The sequence below is a fragment of the Gadus chalcogrammus genome, chromosome 17 (genome assembly GCF_026213295.1).
Source record: "Gadus chalcogrammus isolate NIFS_2021 chromosome 17, NIFS_Gcha_1.0, whole genome shotgun sequence".
Taxonomy (NCBI): Eukaryota; Metazoa; Chordata; class Actinopteri; order Gadiformes; family Gadidae; genus Gadus; species Gadus chalcogrammus.
In genome coordinates, this window is record NC_079428.1 from 1,200,080 (window position 1) to 1,224,070 (window position 23,991).

The 23,991-nt window shown below is 47.3% G+C and overlaps 2 protein-coding genes across 4 annotated transcripts; one reads left to right on the forward strand and one right to left on the reverse strand.

The window, feature by feature from the left end:
• Nucleotides 1–6,264: 6,264 nt before the first annotated feature.
• zdhhc21 (zinc finger DHHC-type palmitoyltransferase 21) lies at nt 6,265–15,513 on the reverse strand. 3 transcript variants are annotated; one of them, XM_056575306.1, is made up of 9 exons: nt 14,819–15,513; nt 14,617–14,722; nt 13,977–14,143; nt 12,250–12,348; nt 10,948–11,059; nt 10,286–10,424; nt 9,646–9,762; nt 9,010–9,053; nt 6,265–8,590 (listed from the first exon to the last, which is right to left on the reverse strand). In XM_056575306.1, exons 3-9 carry the CDS (start codon nt 14,128–14,130, stop codon nt 8,458–8,460), a joined length of 798 nt encoding a protein of 265 aa, XP_056431281.1. In that variant the 5' UTR covers nt 14,131–14,143; nt 14,617–14,722; nt 14,819–15,513; the 3' UTR covers nt 6,265–8,457. The 3 variants fall into 3 exon arrangements, with proteins under 3 accessions (XP_056431281.1, XP_056431282.1, XP_056431283.1); XM_056575308.1 differs by lacking the exon at nt 6,265–8,590 and adding an exon at nt 8,724–8,776 and having other exon boundaries at nt 14,819–15,512; XM_056575307.1 differs by lacking the exon at nt 14,819–15,513 and having other exon boundaries at nt 6,804–8,590; nt 14,617–14,812.
• Nucleotides 15,245–23,776, forward strand: plaa (phospholipase A2-activating protein). The gene is made up of 14 exons (XM_056575287.1): nt 15,245–15,499; nt 15,929–16,122; nt 16,215–16,315; nt 16,522–16,642; nt 16,928–17,095; nt 17,845–17,980; nt 18,305–18,474; nt 18,913–19,064; nt 19,414–19,633; nt 20,165–20,230; nt 20,677–20,745; nt 21,150–21,257; nt 21,740–21,913; nt 22,683–23,776. Exons 1-14 carry the CDS (start codon nt 15,351–15,353, stop codon nt 23,249–23,251), a joined length of 2,397 nt encoding a protein of 798 aa, XP_056431262.1. The 5' UTR covers nt 15,245–15,350; the 3' UTR covers nt 23,252–23,776.
• Nucleotides 23,777–23,991: the final 215 nt, after the last annotated feature.

The window sequence follows — 23,991 nt, forward strand, 5'->3', positions numbered from 1 at the left end:
AAGCTTAAGAAAACGTTGGCTACGGTAGAATAAAGAGATTCTGCACTGTAGTGTCTAACCACTGCTGTCTGGAGCTCTAACCACCGCTGAGTGTCTTGTAAGAATAAAGCCTTGTTGTTGTTTTGGTGGGACCTGTGGTGAAAGCGTGGTGGTGGAGGAATCGAAAACCTCTGAGACGCAGCTGAGCATCAAGATGAGGGAGGGGGGGGGGGGGGGGGGGGGGGAGACACATAACAATGGCGGCAGTCACACGAGTAAAATAAATATTCAGAAAGAAATGTCAGGCTGGCGTGGCTCTTGAGCCTGGGAAAGGCGCGGGTTGGACAGAAGCTCTTTGTTTCCCACTATCAAATTAACACTGAGGAGAAGAGAGGTGCAGGGCCAGCCGCGGGTTGGAGACATCCTACGGTCGCTCATCCGCTGGGGACCACAGCTTCCTCTCGCCGTGTTCGTTGGCGTGATGGTAAGCATGGTTCTTTTCTGTGTTTTTACTTCGTTTTTTCTTTTTAGACTAAACAATGAATGGGATAGTGTGCACAACGTGAATTTAAACAGAAAGCTGTCACCAGGTTGGCACACACACGTTCTGTCCTCAAACAATGATCGGATTTAAGAATGTGTTTTAATTACGTATCCCGGCGGTATAGGCGTCAAACCAGAGGTCAGAGTTCGGCCTCGGTGAAGCGTTTGCTTATGTTTCGAAAAAGTTTAGGAAACATCCCACAATGAAACAATTAGCTGCGTTTTAATTGACTCACGGTTCACAAAGTTTCAAAAACATCCCACAATGCACCAATTAGACATGTTCCGATCCGCACGCCGCCGTGACCTGTGTCAACCAATCACACACAACACTCTCCCGACTTCAGAAAGTACTCAGTGAGAACTCCCTGGAGTTAAACCTCCCTGTTTCAAACACATCTACACCCAACATGACCCCACCCGTACAACGACCACGAAACACCACCCACACAACGACCACGAAACACCACCCATACAACGACCACCGAGACACCACCCATACAACGACCACCGAGACACCACCCAGACAACGACCACGAAACACCACCCGTACAACGACCACCGAGACACCACCCATACAACGACCACGAAACACCACCCAGACAACGACCACGAAACACCACCCACACAACGACCACGAAACACCACCCATACAACGACCACGAAACACCACCCATACAACGACCACGAAACACCACCCGTACAACGACCACGAAACACCACCCGTACAACGACCACGAAACACCACCCATACAACGACCACCGAGACACCACCCATACAACGACCACGAAACACCACCCATACAACGACCACCGAAACACCACCCAAACAACGACCACCGAGACACCACCCATACAACGACCACGAAACACCACCCATACCCTGAGGGGAGAAGGAGTCAGACGGCAAAGGTCTCCCTGACCACAGGGTCACCGCAACAGCACCCACAACAGAACCACAACAGAACCACAACAGAACCACAACAGAACCACAACAGAACCACAACAGAACCACAACAGAACCACAACAGCACCCACAACAGAACCACAACAGAACCACAACAGAACCACAACAGCACCCACAACAGAACCACAACAGAACCACAACAGCACCCACAACAGAACCACAACAGAACCACAACAGAACCACAACAGAACCACAACAGAACCACAACAGCACCCACAACAGAACCACAACAGAACCACAACAGCACCCACAACAGAACCCCAACAGAACCACAACAGAACCACAACAGAACCACAACAGAACCACAACAGCACCCACAACAGAACCACAACAGAACCACAACAGAACCACAACAGCACCACAACAACCACAACAGAACCACAACAGAACCACGACAGAACCACAACAGAACCACAACAGCACCACAACAGAACCACAACAGAACCACAACAACCACAACAGAACCACAACAGAACCACAACAGCACCACAACAGAACCACAACAGAACCACAACAGAACCACAACAGAACCACAACAGCACCACAACAGAACCACAACAGAACCACAACAGAACCACAACATCCCCCCAACATCCCCCATCACCCAGGCCAGCCCCAGGCCAGCCCCTCCGGGCCGCAGCCACTCACCATCCACCAGGTCCGGGCCGCGGTGTCGTAGCAGAGCTGCCACTTGACGGCGCGGTCGCCGGGCGTCCCACTCATCCTGACCGCGGGGCCGTGGGCCCCGGGGCCGCTGGGTCCAAACCAATCCATCCGCCCGGATCAGAGGGACGCTCATCAGGAGAGGAGAGGAGCAGAGGGGGGGAGAGGAGGAACCGCAGGCCGGGCCCCGCTGAGGAGGGCCAATCGGAGCCGGGCAGAGACAGACTGAGTGTAATGAGGGGAGGGGGGGGGGGCCCGGCGCAGTCGAGTGCAACAGAAGTTGACCCTGTTGACTTGAAGCTGCGCTGGGTGTAATGGCACAAGCTGTGGCACTGTGTAACCCCCCGGTACCCACACACACACGCACACGCACCCGCTCACGCCGACGCACGCACGCACACGCTCGCACACACACACAAACGCTACCTCACACACACACACACAGACATGCTTTCTCGCACACGCACGCATACGCACACGCTCGAAAACACACACACCTACGCACGCACACAAAACACACACGCCACCACCACACTCACGCGTACACAGGCACAGACCCTCGCTCGCACACACGTTCACACACACCCAGGCTTGCACGCACACGCACACACACAACCACTACTGCTCAACTCAAATCACATGGCTGGCCTTCAACACATGGTGTTTGGAGTCCAACATGAGGTCAGATGTAGTAGTTAGAGATTAAATACATCACTGCGCTGAAGCTGTAAGTGAATAACTGGGACTGCACAGGAGATTAGACTGCAGATGATCTGAGACAGTCAACGAACGACAGACTCGTGTCCACCCTGATGAATAATAACCAGCGCTCATCGGATAACTTATAAACTCTGCTGGTTAATTGCTGTAATTGATCGCCTGACGCTAATTAATTTACCCCTTCCTTGTATTTGTGTGATGTTGCCCGGGCGATGTGTTGTTAAAGTAATGACATCACCAAGATAGATAATTGTGTATTAGGTATGAGCAGCACATAAATATTCATTAGCTGGTGAATATTTATGATTCACTTATTGCAACAAAAAAAAACGGATTGGATAATGATGCAGCCTCGTTAGGATGGTACAAACACAGTGCGTGCACACACACACACACACACACACACACACACACACACACACACACACACACACACACACACACACACACACAGTCAACAGTCAAGGTTAAACGGAGAGGCACAAACAAAACCTTCTTCCATGTTCTGGAGTGAAGAGCGTGAAAAAGGAGTTAAGTTCAATAGGCATCATACATCCAGCCTTTGTATCAGGAGGCTCCATCAACCCCTTTATAATCTTTATAATCTTCATAAAATAGGATTTTACAATCTGATCTGTTCCTGTCCATCGACTGAAGCAGAGAAACATGGCTTCTATCAACTGCAGTAGCAAAGTGGTTATTTTGATTATATAATCTCCTGAAAATCTAGGCCTGGGGATTGAAGATGCATACACTGTATAACCCCAGCACCAAAATCCTCCCAAAAACATGATCCACACGCAACAAGATATTAAAGTACCTTTCCTTCATGTTGCATGCATCATGTGTTCCCACCGCATCATAGATTGAATATAAATCAAGTCAGACCCTTGAGCGTTGACTCATAAATTAATTCCCCGGTAGGCCGACTGATCTACCCCTCACCACTTGATGGTTTTTCGCACCGGTCTGTGTTTCAGTGGATTTACACATCTGAATAAGCCGTGTAAATAAACATGGCTGCCGCTCCGTTCCCATGTCCTCTGGCTCTGAATGGAGCTTTTCTCCGCCGGCCGCATTCCAAACCTCCTCGCTGAAGTCATTCAACGGCAGCTGGACGTCCAGGAGCCGGGGGAGGCATTAGCAAGTGGTCCCGGGACGCTGGATGACGCAATCCGTCTAGCCAGCCCCCCCCCACCCTCAGTACCTAGGCCGGATTGAGCCTATGAGCACATGAACGAGGATGAATATGAATCCATTCATCAACGTTTTTCGCTATGGTCTATATGTATATGATATATGTAAATCTTACCATTTTAGACTATAGCTTTTATGTAAGGGGTCCTTTTATGCATTTGTCAATTTTATTTTTAATTGTACCGATTGATTCTTGGTTAATGCAACCCGTTTGTGTTTATTATGTAAAGCACTTTGAATTTCATTTGCGTTCAAATCTTTTGTGCTTTAGGCAATAAAGCTATGTAAATAAAGTATGATTGGAACGATATTCTCATTTCAAAAATACCATTTTATTATTATTATTATTATTATTATTATTGATAAATATTATTTGTGATTACTCCAGAATGACAATAGGAGCCCTACAGGAAAAATACTGATTCTTAATATAAGGGATTTCTTTGATGGGTGAATACAAATACCCATGATGCATCATAAGACGTTTGAAGTAATGCTGTGAAGAAGTCTTTGTTTGATTGATGCTTGGACATTTGTTTGTTCTGTTGCCATGGTGTGTATTTGATGCGTGGATGTCTTGTTTGGAAAATGTAAAGTATGTTGTAAAGTCCTTTTCTCAAGGTGTACAAAATTGGCTCACCGGTTTACGTCACTTAGCTAATCAGTTTGACATAGATGTTAATTTGAACGTATACTGCAGTAATAAAAAGTGTGATTACATTTCAAACCAAAATACAGAAAATAATTATTGTATCATAAAAGGTTATTCTTTTCATTCACCTTAGGTGTGCTTAAGAGAAACGTCAGAATATAATAGCAGGATATATTATAGAGCAGGGTGCGTCCTATTGATTCTAAGGTAGAAAATCAATACTTTTCATCGTGTTGATTGGATTAACAGTTTCAAGTTCAAATTTTAATGGGATTTCTACTTTGTAGGAACAGACCTCATTTGAAAATCAATAGGCCAATCAATATCTCTACCGGTTTCCGGAAGTCCAGCTGCCAGAGACCTCCATCCTGAAGCTGCTCGCTCAAATAGAGAATATTCATCTCCAGGAACTAAAAGGAGGTTTTTGATCAAGTTAAATCCAGAGTTTGATCTGTAAGTGGATGACGAGTCAATGGTATATGTTAATCTGCCTTCAGCATCTCCCTGAAGCCGATCCTATTTTCCATTTTCCTTCATTTTTTTTTTTTTTCTGCACTTTCCTCACATTAAGGGCATTGTCCAAATGCCCTTTATTTTATCTGCATAACATCTGACCTCATCGCAATGCCCTTAGTGCTATGCTTTCAAAAGTAATAATTTGATTTCATAAGTGCATCACGGTAATATTATTAAAAAGGGATAATTGTTTTTTAATCAACTGACATATTCTCATCAACGCAACGTAGATGATTAGAAAATGCTTTGGTATGGAAGAAAAAATATTTGTAAACATTTCCGTTATTTTTTTAGATAACACAAAACTAATGGAAAGAAAATAACATCGCACTACCAATACTGCAGTTTAGGTAGACTGAATCCCTAAACCACCTCTTCTAGTAGACTACTGACCCAATCAAATCAGGCCAAGCCGACTCCAGCTCCGATTCTTGCGTTTGAAGTCAGAAAATAGGACACGTTGTATCCGAGTGGCGAGCGCTGCACGCATACTCCGTGTTCACTGAGCGGCTCTGCCCCCCTTTGTCCGGCCAGATGTCGAGGGCCAGCGAAGCTAGCAGGTGGCCCACTTACTTCATTAGCGCAGCCGACCAATACCGCGGTTGGAGATTAGCAGCCCGCTGAAGTTAAGGTTAAGGGGAGAAGCTCTTTAATCCAGGAAACCAGGGCCAAATTAATCAATCAAGTTCACCCTAGGGTGCCCTCCGGCTCCTTATCACGTCAGTGTGTTATTGCGACCCATGTGTTGAGGAATATTCAATATTAAATTCGGGGAGAGAGACTGCATGCGACGTGTTATAATAGCAATTAGGTTAAATTTTATGAACGGGCGCTCTCACCCCACACACACACACACACACACACACACACACACACACACACACACACACACACACACACACACACACACACACACACACACACACACACACACACACACACACACACACACACACACACACACACACACACACACACACACACACCACCAGGCCAGATTACTGCACTCAAATAATCATTTTAAAATGCTATTTATTTTCCATCACCTTCCAAAGCCCGTAGGCCTCAGTTTTAGGTAAAAAAAAAAGATTACGTGAATCGTTTCTAAATGAAAACCTGTAGCAGTTGTTGACAACTGATCAATTAAACTTAATTTACTTCAAAAGTTTGAATTGATCATTAATGGGGAAAGCGTATACCAAACCCAGCATATACAGTTAACATTTAAACAGTGAATTGATTCCAACAGAAACAGAACCGATACAACAACATTAATATGGATAACATCCCTTTCATGCTATTGGAGTGTAAAGACATGTTAATCAGTGCAGCATTATATTCTATCTTTCCCCTGAAGTCCCCCAGTCGTTCCATCGCCTTTCCCCGGGTCAAATATGTCGTTTCCGAAGACGGACGGATTCTTCTGTGACCGGGGTACTTGGTTTGTCGGAGGACCGTGGACTGTGAATAAAAGTGATGAAGGTAAACATAAAAAGGCTGTAGGACAGGCACTTAAATCCACCGAGCACAATGCCCCCCCCCCCCCCCCCCAGTTTGGCCCTCCTCTCCTGCGCCAGCTCACACCACGTCAGAACAACAAAGAGAAAAACTTAACAGAAGGCCAGGAATAACTTCATTGTGAAACATCCCCAGACTACAAACATCTTGTCCGATATTGGCCCGTCTACAAAATAAAAGTGCCCCAAAAAACATGTCAGAAAGTGTAGTTCTTTCACGTCTAGTGCCATTGAATGGAGGCATAATGTAGAGTAACTTTCTCTTCACAATACAGTTCATAAAATAAGACGTGTTGCGCATATATATTCAATTGTACACCATCGTATGTGTCTCCACACGTTAAGTGCTATGGTTGATGGTGAGAGGCTTTTAGTTAGCCTCTATGTCCCATACGCGGTACTAAATAAACCTCTCCCGTACATTGTTAAAGTTGTATTCAAGACTACATTCAGACAGGAGACAGTAGGATGGGCCATGAGGCAGCTGTTATAGTATGCTTGTAGTTCTCGGGAGAAACAACAAATGAAAAACCTACGATTATCTAAGTGTAGGTGGAGTGTACATCTTTGGATTCCACTTTGGCCTTTCTAAAAACGTGGCGATAACCTAGAGTTTCGTACAGCTTACTATATAAACCGAAAACATATATTACACATATTTGATCATGCCTTACAAAACAGCGTGTTTCGTTAGAGTAAAATAGTTTCATAAAATACCTTCAAATCAAAGTATTAAAACAAAAGTACAAAAGTATAAAATAATACGCACAGAAAATCGAATGTTTATCAATTCATGAAACACAGCGAGAGTATCCTTCAGCCACCCGTTAAAAAAACACACAGACAAAGCAGAATCATCCTCTCTACAACTCTCTCTTCGTGAGACAAAGTCAACAGCACTTAATCAACCCCGTTACCGCTGAGATCGTACACCCAGGTCGTACAAAACCCCCAACCTGATACGTGACAAATCAAAGTACATTAAAAAAGTTTTAAAAACAAAATAAAAAAACGACCAAGGCACAGAATCACAACGACACTAAAACCAGCGCTTCTAAGATGGACGTATCGCCGCTGCCGCAGCTCTGTCTGTTCTGCCGTTTAAAAAGGTTCGGTATTGGTTGCACGGGCCTTGTTCACCTGTCAGCCATCTTGGTTCCACTTCCCCTGACCCAGCTAGCGTTTGGAACCAAGATGGCCGCCTCGTGGACAAAGCCCATTGAGGTAACCTGAGAGGGCTCCTTTCTGCTTCTGGCTCCCGGGACTGTGAGGAAAGATGTCCGTCGATTCCGGAGTAACATTGCATGAAGAGAAGGGAGGGAATCCTGAATGCGAGCAGCGGCAGCAGCAGCAGCAGCAGTCACAGTGACGATTGGAGACGATCGAGGTCGCAACAAACACAGACACAGAGAGCAGGGCGTCTGGGTCTCTCTCGCGGTGGAGTGTTACTCCTCATCTCCGCTCTGTTCCGCTCTGTTCCGCTCAGACCCAAAGCAGAGCGAGGCTTCAGTAGAAAACTAAATAAAAAGCTTTGTTGTTCGTTCCCGTGCCGACGCAGGACACACACAAGACGACGTCGAAGGCGAAGCGGCGGCGCGGCGTGGAGCGTGACTCGATGGATCCTCGCCTCGCCGCCCCCCCCCAGCGGCGGCGGCCCACGGACGGGTGGGGGGCCGGGGGGGGGTCAGAGGTCAGAGGTCAGGCTACACCTCGTTGCGGAAGCTGTGAGCGGCCTGCAGGGGGTGTCGGCTCCGCAGGGGGACCAGCCACAGGAGCTTCCAGCGCGTTCCGAACACCTCGGAGAGCGCCCACTGCCAGGACCTCTTGGTCACGTGACTGCCACCGGGGGAGGGGGGGAGGAGGGGGAGGAGGGGGAGGGGGGGAGGGGGGGGGTTGGAATGTGGGGGTTAGAACTAGAGCCCGACCTAAATTATTTATTTTTTTAAATATTAATTAATCGTCTGATATTGATAGTTTGGAAACTGCCTAATATCGGCGGGCCGATATTAGGCAGTTTCCAAACTATCGGTATCGGACGATTAATTAATATTTAAAAATGTTTACATAATAATACATTTACATAATGATAATATCGGCCCGCCGATATATCGGTCGGGCTCTAGTTTATACAGTAAATAGACTTCATTAATATAAATGGACTGCATTCATACAGCGTTCCTATGCTCCTATATATCTGAAATAGAGGCGGCCATTGCAACAGGTGTAGTATAATACTGGATACTGAGAATACTCACATTTCATCTAAGGTCCGAGACATTTTCTCAATGGTGGTGGTGTCCTGTTTGAGAAAAAGGAGTATTTTGGTTACACAAGCCCGTTACAACACCTGAGTAAGCTGATCCTCATCAGATATATTTTGATGTTAACACTGTAACCGGATTTCAGTTTTTTTTTAGTCATCAATAAATAGCAAAAATTTGAAAAAAACTAAATTAGAATAAGTTGGACCAAAATAACTGTTGTTCCGCTGCCTATTGTCAAATGTTACGGTTGGACTGAGAGTGCCTGTCACTCCTTCAGCGGACCTAAACTGGTGACGCTAGTGGCCATGGAAACACAAATGACACAACGACTATGGTCATCCCTCGACACAGGGATAAACATTTACATTTACATTTAGGGCATTTAGCAGACGCCTTTGTCCAAAGTGACTAACAATAAGTACATTTGGCAGAAGGAAAAGAGAAACAACAATATATCTCTGTCGGTACAGTAAGGGTGTTCATAGAACCAAGTGCCAAGCACTGACTATCACTAGGTTAAAACCGAAGAAGGAACACGGCTCCTCTACTGATGCTAGCGAGGGGCTAGCTCTCACCGCTAATGTACGTTAGCGTGGCAGCAATAGGAAGCAGGAAGAGATGACTCACGGAGATGATGCCGGCCATCTGGGTGTAGAAGAGGCTCCCCATCCCCCCGAACATCACCAGACCCATCAGCGCGGAGACTCTCAGGAGGGCCAGCTCGTGCTGCGTGGTGAACGCATCCTGGAAGAGACCGAGGGGGCTTCTTAGTCTGGCCCAGCGTTGGCCAGCTAGGTCTGCTGTGACTCACTGTTTGGAAGTGGTCACTATAAACAGACACATCAGCATTTGTGTGTGTGTGTGTGTGTGTGTGTGTGTGTGTGTGTGTGTGTGTGTGTGTGTGTGTGTGTGTGTGTGTGTGTGTGTGTGTGTGTGTGTGTGTGTGTGTGTGTGTGTGTGTTAGGGTTAGGGTTAGTGGCCTCTTAGTTCAATACATGCCCTATTTCAGGGGCTATCTCTCCTCTCTTATCTCATGCCACAAAGTCACAGGATGTTAGAGATCCAGATACACCACTAGTAAAACCAGAGCTAGTTCTAAAAGACGCTGGAACTAGACTCTCTCCTGTCTCTATGGATTACTGTCCGTTTCTTGTCAAACTTCTGTATGAATCTGTACTGGCATACAGGTCTCCCTTGAAAAAGAGATCTGGATCTCAGTGAGACTCCTGGTTTGGAATAAAGGAAAGACTGTTGTTGAAGGCAGTACCTGGTCCAATGCGGTCAGGGGCTGGAAGTAGTAGTACTGGCAGAAGTCCATGACCAGGGTGAAGAGGCTCAGCACCTGGGTGTAGAAGCAGAGCTGCAGGAACAGCCAGTGGTTGTCCTCGCCCACGCAGTTGTTGATCCTGAGAGGAAGAGAGGCGACGCAGCGTGATGAGAGAGGGTCGGTGAACCCTCGTCAAACTCCGCCCCGGCCTCGACCCCGCTGTTGACATGCCGGTCAGCGTTGCGTCGGACCGGTTTGGGGGCTCTTGTACTCGGGACCGTCCCTGGAGGGGGGGGGCCCTCCTCTGGGCTTTAACCGAGGGTGCTTCCATCTGGGTTTTGGGAGTTCTTCCTTTAAGCGTTAACCGCCAGCACGTGGGTGTATTTCATTATTCATATCATCTGTATGTCACGGGTCAATGGACAGCACTGCGTGTCAACTCCATTTTACACACTCAAAATGGAGTTGCCACTTTACAGCCAACGTTTTCTTTTAAGCGTTTAAAAAAAAAAGTGTAAAGTGTAAAAAACGGAACTAAAATAATCCACGGAGGAACGGGAGCGGTGAGAGAGACGGGTGGTCGTGGGGGCGGGGCCTGGTCAGAGAGACGGAAAGGTGGGCGTGGCCCTGGAGAAAATACAGGTGGGCGTGGGGGGTCTCACCAGGGGCAGTGGTGGTCCATCCGGCGGACGCAGTGGCCGCAGCGGCTGCAGTGGTGGGACCTCTTGGGCCGCATCAGGTTGCACTTGTTGCACAGCTCCCAGTCGGCGCGCTCTGGGGGGAGAGGAGAGCGTGAGGCGGGGGATGCTCAACGCCGTCTATTCCCAGACAGGGCCTTTGACGTCTTGATTAGGTTATGTGCATCACGATATAGTGTGTTTTCTGGTAATTCAGTAAATAAAAAGACTGCATAAAATAGCCACCCAAAGCCTATTCTATTGATACTCGTGAATTCAGTTACTGAGGAGGTTTTTCATGCTTTGTGGTGAAGTTAGTGCACAATGAACACAACCGTTGCAAGTGAAACTTTACCAAAATGATAAATAAATATAGCTTAGGCCTAGGCTACAATATGAAAATGTGAAATATCAAAAAGGTTAACATAAAGCCCTTTGAATGAATACGTGTTCAGCTGACACTGTGCATGATGACGATGATGATTTGAATGACGATGGTGATCACGACGATGATTTGAATGATGATGATGACGATGTATTCAAAACATCCCCATCCGTGTGCTGCTACCCCACAACTCTCCCCTTTGTTTTGCTGCTCTGGGAGTGACATCACCCTGACCCACCTCATCGACCTGCCCTAAACGGGGGTATGTATTACACTCAGACCCGGAGTCTGAGTCAAACGTCTCCTCATAAAACTCCTCCTGCTGTCCTCTCATCTAAGACCTCCATAATGCGATTACACGCCGCTAAACAAATAACACGGGTAGAAGTGGAAGGCTAGGAAACAACATTATGCGGAGGATGCCTAGCCCGTCACCTAGACTATGCATAGCCTCCCTTCTACCCCCTCCCAAAGCTCTTATTGTATGTGTACGTCCTGGCACTTAAAATAGTATTTAACATAATGTAGCGTCTTATCCTAGCTATCTCTGTTGTCTACGGGGAATGGGTTAACCTAGTGATAGTTAGTGCTTGGCACTTGGTTCTATGAACATCCTTACTGCACAGACAGACAGAGATATATTGTTGTTTCTCTTTCTTCCACCAAATGTACTTATTATTGTTATTATTATTTATATTTTTTACTGGTGTTTCTGCCGCACTACAACGAAGGACACATATCCTGGGCCCTGGTTGTACTGTGTGTGAGTACTATGATATTAGCAGTACTACAACAGAGGCTCTATTCATACTACTGCTGCCGGCTGAGGGTAGAGGCGGCTGCCAAAGCCCTCAATGTGAACGCAGACGGCGGGGTAGACGTCGTGGAGGGCGGCGGCCTACCGGAGAAGGGGATGTGGGGGTCCGGGGGCAGACGGCCGGGGTCCGCCGTGGACGCCCTCAACAGCGCCAGGATGCAGAGCGCCGACGCCAGGTAGTAACCTGAGGAAGGACGCGTATCACAGCACGCACACACACACACACACACACACACACACACACACACACACACACACACACACACACACACACACACACACACACACACACACACACACACACACACACACACACACACACACGTTTATATAGTGCAATTCACAGCACCTGCTGAGATGGAGATGCTACAGCTACTGCTGGAGTTCATTTGGTTTGATGTTTGTCGTTTTCTTTCCATAGTGAGTAGTGCATTTCAATGCTATTGGACTATTTTGCAGGACTGATGAGTTCATCGGTCATTCGTTGCATTGAACGCCCGGTTCCAGCCCACATTCAAACCCAATGAGATTACAAATAATGTGTTTTGGGCCGAGACGCATTATCCCCGTGGTTACGACGCACACAAGCTCCATGTACCGCTGTTGTGTCTGAGCCTTATGATGTCAGATGCCGTGTGAACGCCCCACACGCCGTTGTGACCTTTGTCGTGTATGAACGCAAACACGAGCGATGATGACTATGAAATGCGCCACGCCCTGGGGTGGTACACTGTGAGTGTCGCAGAAACGTACATCGGCCGCCGCCCAGATGGAGCTCGAGCCATCCACACACACACACACACACACACACACATCTCGCCACCGGTATCACTTGGCGGGACGTTGGGGTTCCTTGGTGGAAGCACTTCAACATCTCGAAGAGAACACAACTTCGGAGTTCGGAGCAGAGCAGAATGTTCCCAAACTGGTTGGCAAACCGTGGTGAGGTTTCCTCTAAATGATTATAGAGATAGTGACACAACGGCATTGAAGATACTATAAGACACATTACCATGTTTAAAAGAACATGGTAATACCTGCTGGAGCAGGTTGTAGCGAGTTTATCAAGTCAAGCGAGACGGAGTAGGCTGCCCTCCCCAGTAATGCTACGCGTGTCTCGGTCTGGTTGTTTTGTAATATTAATGCATTTTTTTTTTTTTCAAATATACTTTTCGAATGGATTTAGTTCCTGAAAAGCTATTTCATGCTGCGCCTGTGACTCAAAGTTCGAACAATGGAGGTGGAAGTAGAAGTAGCAGTACTATACACGGAGTAGTCAGAGTATTATCCATTTCGATTTTTATAGTAGTATTACAAATTAAACATTTAGCATTAGTAGTAGTAGTAGTAGTAGTATATATTAAACATATGTTGCTGTAGTAGTAGAGAAGCAGTCGTTGTATTGGTAGCAGTAGTAGTAGTAGTAGTAGTAGTAGTAGTGGTAGCAGCAGCAGCAGTATTATTAGTAGTAGTAGTTTACTATTAGTAGCAGTAGTAATATTATTAGTAGCAGCATAAGTAGTACAAATAGTAGTATCAGCATAAGCTGTAGAAGTGGCAGCATTATTATTATTAGTAGTAGTAGTTTATTATTAGTAGCAGTAGTAGTAGTATAGTTGCAGCATAAGTAGTACTAGTAGTAGTATCAGCATGAGCAGTAGTAGTATCAGCATAAGCAGTAGTAGTATCAGCATAAGCAGTAGTAGCATCAGCATTGGTCGTAGTAGTAGTAGTAGTACAAATGGAACATTTGTAGGTGTAGTAGTATGAATAGAGCCTTTGTTGTAGTAGTACTAATATCCTAACACTCACAGACGACCAGGGCCCAGGATATGTGTCCTTCGTTGTAGTGCGGCAGGAGGACCAGCGTGGGGACAAAGACGCTGTTGTACAGCCAGATGCCGAAGACCATGCTGACACACAGCCATCCCAGAGGGTCCACCACGAAGTGCAGACGCAGCTTCATGACCCAGGAAGACCTAGGAGGACCATAACAATAACAACTACTCAACATGTCTTCCCCTATTAGACATCCATGACTCCAGTCCCTCGTCTAATAAAGAAATAGCTTTGACCAGGACTAAGGTAGTCTCATATGATGGCTCAGAAGTTAGATAGAGTACAGCGCTGCAATACGTTACCTATTTGGTGCTGTTTACAGCGCTGAGAATAAGCATTATAAAACATTCAGTGATAAAACATAACAGGTATTTGATAAAACCGTACTTTGTCCAATGACAGCCTACATTTAGATGGTAGAAAACATACGCCTAGTACCAACCTAACCTCACGCGTCTTTATTTACTACGTATAGGATCCATGTTAACCATCATTCAAATCTGAGTGACCTTCCATTCAGTGTTTTCCAGTCCTACAGTCCCACACGTCCCACACAGTGACGGCGGCTGCAGCTGGTCCAACATTAACCCACGCAGAACCTGTTTCTATTGACCTTGGTGTGGCTGCAGTTTGATCCGAGGATGAATTGATGGGCTGGGGTGCAGTCCGTCTCTGGAGGGCTGCTCCTCAGCAGCAGTCACACAACGCTCCAAGCAATCCTAGAAACAGACAACCTGATACAGCAACCTACACCAACATCACAGGCTGAAGGCATGACTATTCTATCCCTCCATACGGACAGCATGAGTATTTACCTTTTCGTTAGTGCTGTCTGATTAAAAGATAACAACATCGACGCGTCTGTGTATGTCGGTGTGTGTGTGAAACACTTCCTCATCTCTTGGAGGGCGGGGCCGACAGGTGGAGGAGGAGGGGTAGCTGGAAGAGAACTGAAGAAAACTGTGCATTTCCATCAAACGTTCAATACAACTTTCTATGAATTCATTGATTATATGTTCATTTTAAGTACACGTAGCGTCATCGCACTTCTGCTAAAATTCGCCGGTAGCTTTTATTTTGAGTACTGCGCATGCGCCATGTTCGTTATACTATACATTTCTATAAAAAATTCAATAAATCTTTCTATGATTAATTATTAAGTATTATTTTAAGTACAAATAGTTATATATTTGGTTTTAAACAACTAAATAAATTTACGGTGATTTTTTTCCGTTTAAACGGAAATTACGTAGAGGGCGCGTCATCATCCTTCCGCTAACATTAGCCGATAGCTTTTATTTTGATCGGGGGCTGAGCGGAAGATCGGTAACATAGGCAGCCTTAAACATGGCATTATCCAACTCCTATAAGCTCCGGTGCTCCATCCCGGGGCATGAGATGGACGTCCGGGGGGTCACGGCCGCCCTGGTCCCCGCCGGAGCGTTCGTGTCCGTGTCCAGAGACCGGACTGGAAGGGTCTGGACCCCTAATGCAAGGTAGACAACACACACAAACACACCATACCACCATAAGCCTCGATCACCGGGATACGGTTGTGTGTAGAGCACAGGGAGGGGAGAGAGGCGCCCGGACTGAGTGGTTGTATCACCTCAGGTAGATAGTCTATGTCTCGGCTTCCCTTTGCCGGTCAGTGATGGCGATTTTAAACCAGCCTTGTCATTCACCATGGCTGGCTCTGTCAGGCGTGACGCTTCTCGGCAAGACGGTTGAAGAGACAGAGGAAAGTGGGAGAGACAGAGAAAGAGGGAGGGAGAGAGATATGGAAGAGAGAGAGGGAGGGTGCGTACATGCCATCAGCACACACAATAAAGAGATCGAAACCCATATTTGACGTACTGTGGTTCCTCATTAACGGACATGTGCTGTTTTTTTCTCTTCTGTTTTCATTTTCTCAACCCATGCAGTCCAGACAAAGGCTTCACAGAGATGCACTGTATGACCGGCCACACCAACTTCGTGTCCTGTGTGTGCATCATCGCCCCGAGCGAGACTTACCCCAGGGGGCTTATCGCCACGGGGGGAAACGATAACAACATTTGTGTGTTCTCACTGGATCAACCACAGCCCCTCTTCATGCTGCAAGGCCATAAAAACACAGGTGAGGTTTCAGTGTTTTGTCGTCTTCTCTTATTTTCTGATGTTGTGTTGATACAAGCTGTGTGTTAACCAGGCGGACTTGCTTTTCCCCAGTTTGCACTTTGTCCTCCGGGAAGTTTGGCACACTCCTGAGCGGCTCTTGGGACACCACCGCTAAAGTGTGGCTCAACGAGAAGTGCATGATGACACTGCAGGTAATATACACCAGCAGCAGCTACCGCTTCTCCTTAGTCTGATGACACACACGGTCGGGTGTGGTGTTCATGGCAGGTGTTATCCTATGGTGCAGGTGGTCGGCATAATCGGCTGACTGCCTCTCAGATGGAAAAGGGTTGCAAGATGAGAAAGTTACGCCAGTCAAGTTACTTTGACCTAACGTTGCGTGTTGTATTCATGACAGGGTCACACTGCGGCGGTCTGGGCCGTCGCCATCCTCCCAGAACAGGGCCTCATGCTGTCAGGCTCCGCAGATAAATCCATTAAGCTTTGGAAAGCCGGCCGCTGTGAAAAGACATACACAGGTGAGCGGAGCCCCCCCCCCCCCCCCCCCCCTCATTAATAAAATGCAATCTCTTCAAATTTACAATATAAGAACACAGAAGAAGAAAAACTGTACATGGGCATAATTGTGTATAAGAACACAATTCGTTGGAGTGTAGCTCCAAGCCTGATTCACAAACCTTGTCGGCCACTGATAACACGACAACAACAACACAACTTCAACCACCGCAATCCATCCCATCTCGGTGTAGTCAGCAGTGCGGGAAACCTAACAGTCTTCCTCCTCCTCCCCCCCCCCTCTGAAGGCCATGAGGACTGCGTCAGGGGTCTGGCCGTCCTCAGTGACACAGAGTTCTTCTCCTGCAGCAACGACACCAGCGTGAGGAGATGGATGGTGACCGGGGAGTGTGTCCAGGTCTACCTCGGCCACACAAACTACATCTACAGCATAGCCATCTTCCCCAACAGCCAAGGTGCGATACTCACACAAGCAGAAGCAGGTGGCGGGTTTTGAATTAACCCTGTTCAAATTCGTACGCGTTTTCATCTACTTTGTAGAATGATTAAGGGGGCTTTAAGGTATGATTTGAGAGGAAATGCGGGAGGGAGGAAGATTTGTTAATATCCCCTTCAGATATCCCCTTCCACCCTGTGTTTCTCCACTATTGATAAGTGTGGCATTCCAAGCACCTGTGATAGACAAGCCAACTCGATACTCCACACCAATCACTGAACAAATCACTGTACAAATGCCCTGATTGGTCGGATATGAGCCCAGAACTACCCCAAAATTGGTCTTGGCTCCAACCGGGGGCCAGCACAGTCCATTGGATTGACAGAATGGCTATGCCATTTATAACTACGGTAATTACTCAAAAAATACTAGTAAATTCTTGCCTGCAGAACCGTATTTATTCTTGTTGACACCAGCTGTGCGATCCTAACCACAGTCTACCCCTTGCTGGGAGGTCGGCTTAGGAGGTAAAGCAGTTGTCTTGTAACCGAAAGGTTGCTAGTTAAATCCCCAGCTCCTCCTAGCTGAGTGTTGATGTGTCCCTGAGCGAGACACTCAACCCAACCCGCTGCTGACGAGCTGGCTGTCGCCTTGCACGGTTGACTCTGCCGTCACTGTGTCAATGTGTGTATTAACCGATGTAAGTCGCTTGGGATAAAAGCGTCTGCTAAATACCCCAATTGTAATTGCTGTTTCTCTGTCGCATAGACTTCATAAGCACAGGAGAAGACCGGACCGTGAGGATATGGAGGAAGGGGGAGTGCCATCAGACCATCCGCCTCCCGGCCCAGTCGGTGTGGAGCTGCTGCATTCTGCCCAACAACGACATAGCGGTGGGGGCCAGGTAACGCAGCTCTCTCGTATGCACTCTGCTCTCCATCGGGGAAGATGTGTGATCCGTCTGATCCTTAGAGGTTGGACTTTGACGCAAAGCTGTATTTTGATTGGGTGTCTACTATTTTGAATACAGAAAAACATGTTCCTGATTGCATTTATTAACGAAGCACGAAGGAACTCGTTGCATGTCCATTGTTCTTTCATGAACACTGAACGTTGAGCAACTGGGCTAGGAGTGTCTTGAGGCACACATTGGAAACGATTGGCTGGATTATTTTTTTGCTTTGAGCGGTTTGGCCCTGATCGCTTTCTCTTTCTCTCTCTCCACCAGCGATGGGCTCATCCGAGTGTTCACGGAGGCAGAGGATCGCGTGGCCAGTCCACAGGAGCTGCTGGCCTTCGAGGACGAGCTCTCCAAGACCACCATAGACCCTAAGACGGGAGACCTGGGGGACATCAAGATCGACGACCTGCCTGGGAGGGAACACCTGGACGAGCCTGGTAACCCACGGAGAGATCCTCCACGAAACGTAGAGATGTTCAGATACCGATACTGCCTAAAGGGCGGCATCGGGTATGGGCGAGTACGCAAGTCTGTGCGCCGATCCGATACATCACGTTCATTAACGGTCAGAGGTGGAAGGTCGTGTGTTCGAGCTACCAAGTCGGAAAAACATGGATGCGTAACTTCAAGAATACAATGTATCATTTATAATTATAGATAAAAAATGTAAATGATATAGCAATAGATTATTTTCTTTTAGTAAGGACTAGTGCTGTTACAATACTAGATACTGTATCGGTTAACTCGGTATCGGCTGATATTCAAGTTCAGGAATCGGAATCGGGAAGGAAAATATGGTATCGGATCATCTGTAAGGAATCGTGTGGTTGGAAGTTCCCGTCTCACTGTCCTCCACGACGTTTCTCTTCTTGCAGGGAACCGCGACGGACAGACGCGTCTGATCAAGGAGGCGGACAAGGTGGAGGCGTACCAGTGGAGCGTCAGCGAGAGCCGCTGGATGAAGATCGGAGACGTGGTGGGAGGGTCCAGCCAGCACACCACCAAGAAGGTCACGTACGAGGGGAAGGTAGGAGGATTCATGCTGTCACTCAAACATTAACATTGAGTGCGTTTAGCAGACGCTTTTATCAAAAGCGTACATTTGTCAGAAGAAAGAGAAACAATAGTTCATCTCTGTCTGTACAGTAAGGATGTTCATAGAACCACGTGTCAAGCACTAACTATCACTAGGTTAACCCATTCCCCGTAAACAATAAAGATGGCTAGTATAAGATGCTACACGATGCTAAGTACTGCTTTTAAGTTCAAGGACGTACAACATAGAGTAAGTGGGTTAGGGGGGAGGCGAGACGAGCCTAGGTGACCTCTGAACTGTTGAGTCTTTTGCCGCCATTGACCACGCCGTTCCTGCGCAGGAGTACGACTTTGTGTTCACCATCGACGTGAACGAGGGAGGTCCGTCCATGAAGCTGCCCTACAACATGTCCGAGGATCCCTGGCTCACCGCACACAACTTCCTGCAGAAGAACGACCTGAGCTCCGCCTTCCTGGACCAGGTGGCCAACTTCATCATCGAGAACTCCAAGGGGCACGTGGTGGGGCCGGCCACCCCCAGTGCAGTAGACCCCTTCACTGGTGAGCCCTGCTGCCTGAGACGGTGCAATCAGGAGCTTGTTTCTTTGGGTTTTAGAGTGTGAGAATTTTTATTGATATTTAAAAAAAATAATAATAATAATAATTATCAACAAACCAATATATTTGAGTTGAAGATTTTTTCTTTTTTTTTTCAATCTGTTTATTTATTTTATTCATTAAATGTTTTATAGAAATTGCTGAACAGCTCGATACATATCCCTTCATTGTTTTATATTTGACCATTTTAGATTTGACCATTTGGTCTATTTTTTAAGGCGAAATATCGAAGTTCTCAGTTACAAAGTGTTTTATGGATCCTTTGTCTCTTTGAAACGTGCGCTGCTGGTTAATTAACCCTTTGTGCGGTTCCAGAGGGCCTGTAATTCAAGCACTTAAAGGCTAAACGTATAAACTTGTCTCTAACGCGCCTCAGGCTAATTAACTTGACACTGGGAGGCGTTCCACATGACGGCAGCGCTGTTGGTTTTATAGGCCGGAGGTAAACGTGTTTTACCTGATCCTTGTGAACAGGATCTGGGCGCTACGTCCCGGGAGCGGCGGACGGCAGGACGGGCTTCGGGGCGGACCCCTTCACAGGTGGGGTCACCTTTTGTCTCCCAGAACAATAAGAGCAGCGCCCGGACGCTTGACTTTGACATGGAGGAAAATGTGTAATTATTTAACGTAGGGCTGGGCGATTAATCAAATTTTGATCTTGATTTCAATTTTAGCGTCAGAACAAAGGGCAGAACAGCTGGACATACATGCATACATATCTGTACATCATTTTAGATTGGAACTTTTCTTTTGACCACTTTGTGTATATATATTTATTTTTATTACTTAACGGTGAAAATTCAAAGTTCTCAGTTACAAAAATAAAATCTGAGAGACATGCTGAATAAATAAAACATGTTTTTAAACTCTAAAATAATTGTTAGAATAATCGTGATTTCAATATTGACCAAAAGCATCGTGATTACGATTTTTCCCATAATCGAGCAGCCCTCATTGAAGGTGTTGTTGCTGTTGTTTGTGGCCAGGCTCTGGCCGATACATCCCCGGGTCAGGATCCACCGGCGGCTCGACAGGTGCGACCGACCCCTTTACAGGTGAGCTCCCGGTCACCTGGGGAACCTGATGAAGAACCGTGTGGATGCAGACCCGTGTTGTTGTGCGTTGGTGAAAGGGTGCCCTGAATCTAGCTTGTAATGAATGGCCATGGGTTATGTGTTTTGAACCCAAGTGCTCCTAAAGTCAAACTTCAATTAATTAAAGTCATTGAACTTTATAAATCAAATTGTATCACAATCCCTCTACAAATATCCTGATCAGAGTCTGGGATTAGTAAGTGACCGTCTTATCCCTTCTCCTAAAACAAATCACATTCTGTCCGTATTAATATTAGGTTATTGTTATGTAATGTTGACCAAGCTTGGGCTAAGAGCCCTGGAGATGTTTGGATCTGACCGCTCCACCTCTCCGTCCTTGTCCCCCTGTCCCCGTCCCCCTCCAGGTGGAGGTGCCTACTCCTCCGCAGCCTTCAGGCAGACCGCCACCAACGTCTACTTCCCCAAGACGGACGGCGTGACCTTCGACCAGGCCAACGCCACACAGATTATGGGTAAGAAAGTCGCATGATAAAAAACCAGAGTTGTATGTATAATAAGTAACCCTTTTTTGAGATAATGGATTCACATTTCAGGTGTAACAGCGTTTCACCTTGGCGCAGGAAAATGTACAATAGACAGCAATGACTTGAGACTGACTGAGATAATTTAAGACTAACATCAAGTTCAGAGTTCACCTGGACACTTATTGCACATATCTTATGTTGTACATCCTGGCACTTAGAAATAGTATTGTGTAGCATCTTATCCTAGCTATCTTTGTTGTATACAGGGAATGGGGTAACCTAGCGATTGTAAGTTCTTGGCACTTATTTCTAAGAACATCCTTACTTTACCGAAAGTGATATATTGTTGTTTCTCTTTCTTCTTACAAATTTATTTATTATGGTCGCTTTGGACGACAGCACCTGCTTGAACGGCCTCAATGTAAATGTAATATAAAGGGTTGACCCCGTGGTGACCTGCTGTCCCCCAGCCAAGCTGAAGGAGCTGAACGGCACTGCGTCCCCGGAGCACAAGCTGTCGGAGGAGTTTGTGGAGAGCCTGGAGAAGATGCTGGACAGCGTGGTGGGCGGTGCCAACAACTCCACGCCGCCACCCAGCCTGCAGCAGATCAACCTGCTCTGGAAGGCGTCCCACTGGCCTGAAGGTACCCCCCCCCGAAAAGAACTCAGTCAGCGTCAGCGTGGTTTAAAGCAGTAGGACTTCTGTACGCTTCGAAACCACGAAATTAACGAGTAGTAAAAATTATATATTTCTTTTCTTAGTTAAATAAAATACGAAGACAAGTCAGATTCCCGTCACAAAAGGCTCCATTGTGGACACCAAGTTATTTGCAGAGCGTGTACCTTTTACTCTAAAATCACTACTATAATAGTCAGTCAATATATGTCTCTGGAGGACGTTAATGGAAACATAATTCTGTTCCAATAGATAGACTCGTTTTGATGCACCTCATACTTTCTCCTCTAAGTACCTCGTGCATAACAAGCATTTAAAACATGGCTCCAGACCACGCTACGGCCCCCCCGCCCTTATCCCATCCATTACCCCTCCTGCGTCTCCCCCTCTTTACTCCGTCCGGCCCGCCTCCACCCTGGGCTGAGTTCAGGAGGTGGAGCACGTTGACTTGTAACCGGAAGGTTGCAGCTCCTCCGAGCGCAGATTGCCGAGGTGTTCCTGAGCAAGGCACCCAACCCTCACCCCCCCCCCCCCCCCCCCCCCCCCCTCGTCCTTGCACGGTGGACTCCGCCGTCGGTGTGTGACCGTGTGCACGAATGGCTGAACGTTAGGCAACATTGTAAAGTACGTCGAGTGGCCACTGGTTAGGAAAGCGCTGTATAAATGCAGTCCATTGACCATAACCCTCCGTCTCCCCCCCCGCCCGCCTCCCGCCCTCCCTCCCCCCCCCCCCCCAGACATCGTGTTCCCCGTGCTGGACATCCTGCGGCTGGCAGTGCGCCACCCGCAGGTCAACGAGAGCCTGTGCGGCGAGGCGGAGGGCGTGCAGCTCTGCAACCACCTGCTGGGCCTGATGGCCCCCCAGGGCCGGCCGGCCAACCAGATGCTGGCCCTGAGGACTCTGTGCAACTGCTTCGGGGGCCCCCAGGGCCGCGCCCTCCTCCTGGCGCAGCGGGAGGCCGTGCTGGCGCGCGCGGCCGAGCTGGCCGTCGGCGGCAGCAAGAACACGCAGGTGGCGCTGGCCACGCTGCTGCTGAACTACGCGGGCTGCCTGCACGGGCGGCCCGACCTGGAGGCCAAGGCGCAGTGCCTGTCGGTGGCCAGCAGCGCGCTGGAGTCGGTGCAGGACAAGGAGGCGGTGTTCCGGCTGCTGGTGGCGCTGGGCACGACCCTGGCCTCGGATCAGTCGGCCCGAGAGCTGGCCCGCTCCCTGGGGGTCACCTCCCAGATCGCCAAGTACTCGTCGGTGGCGGACCCGGCCAAGGTGGGCGAGTGCTGCCAGCTGGTGCTGAATGAACTGCAGTGACGTGGGGGAGAGGGGGGCACGCGTGGTGTCCTGGCTTAATATCGGTTTCAATATCCCGTTTTTGTTCAACAATGGTTTGTGGTGGATACATGACTAATGCACGTGCAGCAATAAAAAAAGATGTACAAATTGCAAATTTGAATAAACTTTTTTTTATTTATGCTGGTGTAAATCGATTAAACGCACGTCATCTTTACCCAAGAGCTTGGTGGTCACATATCTAGGGTGAATGTAAGTTGAATGATGCAGTTGTTTGACATGTTTGGACTGGAAACGCATTATAGAAGAATAAAGTTATGTTTTCAATGCTTGAGCAATTAAACCACAAAAGTGGGGGAAAGATATCGAATTAAGGTAATTTGTCTCAACCAGGGGCTTAAGAATGCAATATAAAGGTTTGTCGGAAGAATGCGTAACACCCTTTCATGCTTGAATTCATGAAAATGGTTAACTGCATTGCATTTCTCAGTATAGTCAGTAACAATAACACTGAAGATGGAGACAGAACCACACAACACAGAAGCTCCATCACAGAGCCGTAACCATAGGAACGTGACGTAACCATAGGAACGCAACGGCTCTTCTGGTAAACGTGGGTACTGCTTTTGAACACTTGGGGCGCTGTTTCTTTGGGGGAATATCGGCAGAACTAACGATTGAATAAAACAGTTTTTACTATTATATATTATTATACTGAAATATATATAAATGGATACAAAATACATATTTGATGTTATAAA